General features: G+C 38.5%; 1 protein-coding gene across 1 annotated transcript; it reads right to left on the reverse strand. All coding sequences in view use genetic code 12, as the record gives it.

The window, feature by feature from the left end:
- Positions 1-158: 158 nt before the first annotated feature.
- CANMA_005388 (uncharacterized protein) lies at positions 159-3,317 on the reverse strand (the record flags this gene model as incomplete). Its single annotated transcript, XM_051817762.1, has 1 exon — positions 159-3,317. One exon carries the CDS (start codon positions 3,315-3,317, stop codon positions 159-161), a length of 3,159 nt encoding a protein of 1,052 aa, XP_051669036.1.
- Between the last annotated feature and the right edge of the window lie 2,987 nt (positions 3,318-6,304).

The raw sequence follows: 6,304 nt of genomic DNA on the forward strand, positions 1-6,304 counted from the left end.
TCTCTATTGTATGCTTGAAAGTGTCAACCATTTATCCTCAGTGTGTCATTTCAAATTACGCAAAAGTGGACAAGTAAAAAGAGGGCGTGTACATGTGCAAAAACAAAAAGAATTGTATATTTAAAACAGTCTCTCTATAAAGGTACTACTGCCATTCTCTACTTGTCATGGAGTCTGGTTTCGAATTCATCTCCAGAAACATTATCATCATCATCAGTCCTCGACTTGTACTTTTTAAACGCAGCTTTAACCTGTTCTAAGAAATCATCATCAACTTCATCTCCTGAATCAATAGACGCACCAGATTGTGTCTTTTGTAATTCGGTCAATTCCTTCTTCAATATTTCATCGGTTACACAAACCCCATGGTCTAATCCATCGAGTTGGGTACAAGCAGCAGCTTTAGCTGTGGCTTCCTCTTCATCATCATTGAGGTCTAACGCATTAACCGTCAAGTTTAGTAGCGATTTACCTGATTTTCGTCTCACCAACTTACCAGAAAATGGACCTGCCTTTGGTCTATACTTTTTCACATCTTCATCAGTGTTGGCACTATCGTGCAAAAACACCGATGAGTTTTTCCTATGGACTGGCGTTCTTGGAGTCTTTGGAATCCTACAAGTAACACCATTATCATGAATCCATTTAGCCACAACAGCAGTCCAACCACATTGATGAGACGCGCCCAAACCTCTTCCATTGTCACCATCGAAGTACTCGTAAAACGGAACATATTCTTTGAAAAATGGATCCTTGTTAATCAATTCATTATCACCATTACATGCTCTGTTACCATCCTCATCGGGCAAAAACAAATGAATTAACCGATGTTGAATTTCTTGGGCACATTGTGCTAAATTGAGATACTCACCGGAGCCAGTTGGACATTCAACTTTCAAATCAGGGCCATAGTACAAATAGAACCGTTGTAATGCCTCAACCAACAAGAAATTGGTGGGGAACCAAATTGGTCCTCTCCAATTGGAATTACCCCCAAACATACCAGAATCAGACTCACCCGGCAAATACTCAACTTTAAAAGTTTCCCCATTAACCTCCATACTGAATGGATGGTCTTTGTGATATTTTGATAACGACCTGATACCGTATGGTGATAAGAACTCGCTTTCATCCAACATTCTGCGCAAAATTGCTACTAGTCTCTCCTTGGATACCAAAGATAACAACAATCTCTCACCGACACCTCTTGCCTCCATTGATGCTATATTTCTCTCGGCAACTTCTTTCCTATGATGCACAAACCAGTCCAATCTCTTTTTAAACGAAGGAAATCTTTCCAACAATTCGGGCTCCAACGTCAATGAGGCATAAAGGGGGATCAATCCAACCAAGGATCTGACTGGGAGTGACTGTGTATTATGATCACCATATCTAATAGCATCGTAATAGAATTCGTCATTTTCATCCCAGAGCGAATTCTTTGTTGATGATTCGTTTTCACTTTCACCGCCTCTGAATGTCAATGCATCAGCAATAACGACAAAATGTTCAAAAAATTTCGAAGCAATGTTTTCATAAACCGGTCTCGTCTTGGCTAATTCCAAAGCAATATTCAACATCTGTAAAGAAAAGAAGGCCATCCATCCAGTGGAATCAGCCTGCTCCAAATTACCTCCCGTGGGTAATGCCTCCGATCTATTAAACACACCAATGTTATCCAAACCTAAAAACCCACCTTCAAAAATGTTGTTCCCTTCAGCGTCTTTTCTATTAACCCACCATGCAAAATTCAACATTAATTTTTGGAAAACCCTTTCCAAGAAATCAATATCTTCACGGCCATACATTTTCCTTTCTATTTTGAATATCCTATAAGCAGCCCACGCATGCACTGGTGGGTTAACATCACTGAAGTTCCATTCATACGCAGGTATTTGTCCATTGGGGTGCATATACCATTCCCTTAACAAAAGGTCAATTTGGTTCTTGGCAAACCACGGGTCAATCATGGCAAAAGGAATGCAATGGAAAGCGGTATCCCAAGCGGCAAAAAAGGGGTACTCCCATTTGTCAGGTAATGACAAGATATCGTCAATATACAAATGCTTCCATTCCTTGTTCCTACCATTGGCACGATTGACTGGCGGTTTAACGGTATTTGGATCCCCATATGCCCAATAGTTGTGGACAAAATGATAGAATTGCTTTGACCACAATAATCCGGCAAATGCATATCTTTGAATTTGTCTCAATTCGTCACTGATTGGTAAAGGAGAAACTTTCCAATAAAATTGATCAGCTTCATTTTGGCGTTTACTGAAAATTTGATCCAACTTGTATTCATCAACATCGGAATTTTCTTTGGTGAATTTGTAACGTATAGTAACATAGTCACCAGGTGGCACCCCGCCGTCTTCATCAAACACGTACCACGCAGCAGCTTGAGTACCTTCCTTGTCTGGATTTACTGCCTTTTCATCGCCACGAACCACAAGTTCGTGAAACCCGTCCTTTACATATTCGCTCTCATTTTCTTGTCCATACAATTTCTTGGTATTTGTTTCATTCTCAGTAAACACTAATCTTGGTTCAACATCTGGCGAATTCTCAATAATACCAGCAGATGGAGCAAATGACAAGTAACGTTTACCAAATTTATGAGTTTCAACTTCAATTGTGTAGTCATTGACTTGCCTCAAATGGGGTTTAGGTTCATTAACGCTTTCTTTTGTCCCCCACGCCCAAGTGTTTCTCAATACAACATTTGGTAACAAATGCAATGGAGCTGGCTTATCACTTCTGTTGTAAGCAGTAATTCTGAAATACAAATCATCGGGGGAGTCCTTGGCACTTTCAAACACAACATCAAAATACTCGTTATTGTCAAACAATCCAGTATCAGTAATTTCATATTCTTGTTCCAATCTTGATCTTTTAGCATTCTCTTCTTTCAATTCCTCGTAGGGAAACTTATTTTGGGGATACTTGTACAAGTACTTCATATAAGAATGTGACGGAGTATTATCAAGATAGTAATATAATTCTTTAACATCTTCACCATGATTACCCTGATTATTAGTCAACCCATACAATTTCTCTTTTAAAATGTCGTCTTTCCCATTCCATAAAGCCATGGTGATGTTGACCAATTGCCGTCTATCGGAAACACCCGCCAATCCGTCTTGTGACCAACGTGATACACGAGCGTAGTCTTCAAATTTAAATGAATCCCAAGCATTTCCATCACCACTATAATCTTCTCGAACTGTTCCCCATGACCTTTCTGAAACGTATGGACCCCATTGTCTATACTTGATATCTTGCAATCTCTCTTCTTCTGCTGTTAATCCTGGCATTACGGACAATATGTAGTTGTGATTGGTAGTTAAAGACAAAAGAAGAAGAAGAAGAAAAAGTGTTGATGATTCTGAGATGATTTTCTAATAAGGGATGAAATTTAATCAATGGTAATTATGAGAGAGATTTAAATTAAAAAATTAAATTAAAAAAAATATTTTAAATCTAAAAAAGGCGGTATTAATATTAAAGAGTGTGTAATAAGTTACTTTGAGTTTTTCCGAATTAAATTTGGTGTGAATTGCATAAGCTGTGATTTCTATTCGTATGGCTCGAGAACATAACTCTGTTGCCCCTAACCAAATGTATACACGAATTAGCAAATTATATGCTCTTTTGAACACTATATACGATGTATGTTGAGTCCAACACATCTTCGACAGATTATTACACACAATTGGGAAGTTTTATTGTTTGTATATATATCTATATATATAGTAACACAAAATCAGTTCTTCTTTCTTAAATTGCTACTGCATTAATATACAAAGCTAATGTATCCACCATACACACTTTTCAAAAACCTATCAATTGAAGTAGCAGCAACTGCTAAATGTATGGCACGCTATATGAGTAGCAGCAGTAACTTAACAATTGCAAGAGAGAAAAAAAGAGGTGGTTTGCTCCTGCGTTGATGGGCTGTGGGCCGAAATTATTTTTACGAGGCATATGTGGTACAAATTGTAAAACAAAGTGGGGAACAATTTGGGGGATACAAAAGAAACACACCACAGATAGTGGTTCAATACAAACTTTCCATACGATGTATAAATATTAACCTAACAGAAATCTCCCCCACTTCATTCCATATTTACCTAACTGTAGTAAAAAGTCCCAATGTGAGACTTTCCAATCCAACTCCCATGGGCAATATAAATCTCATCAGAAGAATCGGAATAATCTTCCAAGCCAGTGGCTATTCTTTCTTCAACGTTTGTTGCTTGCCTGACCAAATCATGAGCCAAGCCTTGGCCAAACTTGTTAAGGTTGGCTTATCGATGGGTAGGATTTCTTGCAAAACATGACTTTCTACTCTGTCCATGCAATCCTCATATAACCGGATAGCCTTTTGTAACAACTCGGGGTCCAAAATCCGGCAGTTACGGACATTCTTCCACTCCTGGTAGTCGTCACCATATTTGGCAGCATACGCAGGCCCCAATCCTAAGCTGCACTAGGTCCACTAATATCATAATCTTTTCTTTTATACATCAAGTTAAACCTCCTAACCTACCTTCATCGCTCATGTACAACAACTCTAAATACAAATCGATTGCCCTGTCAAACTTGTTTGCATCTTGTAAGGGCCGTCCTTTAAAATTTTCCACTCCAAAGGATCGTGTCGGTATCTCTTGATGTACAAGGACCCATATTATAACACCAATCGAACCGTCGTGAGGCAAGCGCAAACTGGTGTAAAATTCACATCCTCATACCAGTTTTCTTCAAGAAAATTAATCAAGGCCTCCTTGCCTTTGACTATGGGCCATATCATGGTTAGTAGAGGAGTTGCATGTTTTCATGACACATTTAGAATCATAGCACTTGAAATGAACCGTTTAGGTCTGGAATAATAAGACAATATGGCCCAATACCTCCATATCCAAATCTTTTGTCACGTCTATGTTCATGGTCGTTGCGAGCTCCCGAGACATAATAGTTGACTACTTCCATGGCGCTGTAGATGAAACCATGTATGAAACACTTTTTTCCTTTATTTCAAAGGCTTGTAGCTGGCAAGATCTGGTGCATAAAAAGAATCCAAAGTGTGCGGCTCCAGTGGTAATAATATAGTGTATGATCGGATTGTTTACCACTTGGTGTGGGAGATAAGAAAGGGAGAGCTGTGTCAAATCATATCCCTGTGATCAATCTACTCCGTTTTAAAGTCTCTGAATTCCCCATAGCGAGCTTTCGTTTAGGTCCTACAGATAAATGTATCAAGACCCTGCGTCAATTTGAACTAGACGATTTGTAAATCGTATTTGTTGAGATGAGACGAATTCCATGAGTGCGTTTACAAGGTTTATGAGAATAGGGTATCTAATCCAATAGTTATCCACAGGAAATGCAAAGGGTTTTTAACATGAGAAGAGCCAAGGCTTATATACTCATAGTGAAGACTAAGGTGTCTCTACATATGTAGCATAAGTTAAAGAAAGATCATAGTATATGCCACATATAGTAGTGGATATAAAAGGAAGGTATATAAATAGCCCTGTTTGCCCCATGTCCAGTTTTATTTTGCAAGTCTTAAGAAAGCAAGTAATATTATAGATTCACGTTGTCAGGTATGGCTAAGAACACAAACATGGACACTATATCTGGTAAAGAGTTGGTCCCAGGGGTTCCAAATCAACAGAGAGCACAGTGACAGGTTAGATTAGGTTTAGACGTCTCTCGAAGGCCCATGTGTGTTGAAATATGAAATTTTTCAAGGACAGTCCAATCAAGGAATAAAATGGGTACGCAAACCAAGGAGGGGAAGATCAGGATTGATCAGTTGTCGATCAAGAGCGGAACAAACTTACATGGATGGTAGAATTGTGTTGTTTTAGTACTCCAAATTACAGAAACACTCTTCACTTGATAACTTATCTCCTCCATCTGACAGTAACTAGCCAGCTTCTCTTGTTGTCCTTATTCCAATCGTAAAGAACTTCGTATACATTGCGGTAACGGTTAATAAATTATTTCTTAGATCATGCACTATTACTACGGTTAATAAAACGTGGCTTTTGTAAACATAATGTGCAGGATAACCAAACTAATCTTATAACCCAGTAGTCGTGGTTACTACTACTGCACTGTCAAGCTTCATTTTAACTAAATGGCTTGCACCCCCTCCCATCAAGTTACCAGCCCACAAATGACTATCAGATACAACCGAAAATTCTAAACTTTAATTGGATTCTGATAGAAGAATGCAACATTACTTAATTTTTAATTTCTTAGCACAATGACTATTGTTTTGTACAATTTAGAC

This window comes from Candida margitis (genome assembly GCF_024628925.1).
Source record: "Candida margitis strain CBS 14175 chromosome Unknown scaffold82, whole genome shotgun sequence".
Lineage (NCBI taxonomy): Eukaryota > Fungi > Ascomycota > Pichiomycetes > Serinales > Debaryomycetaceae > Lodderomyces > Lodderomyces margitis.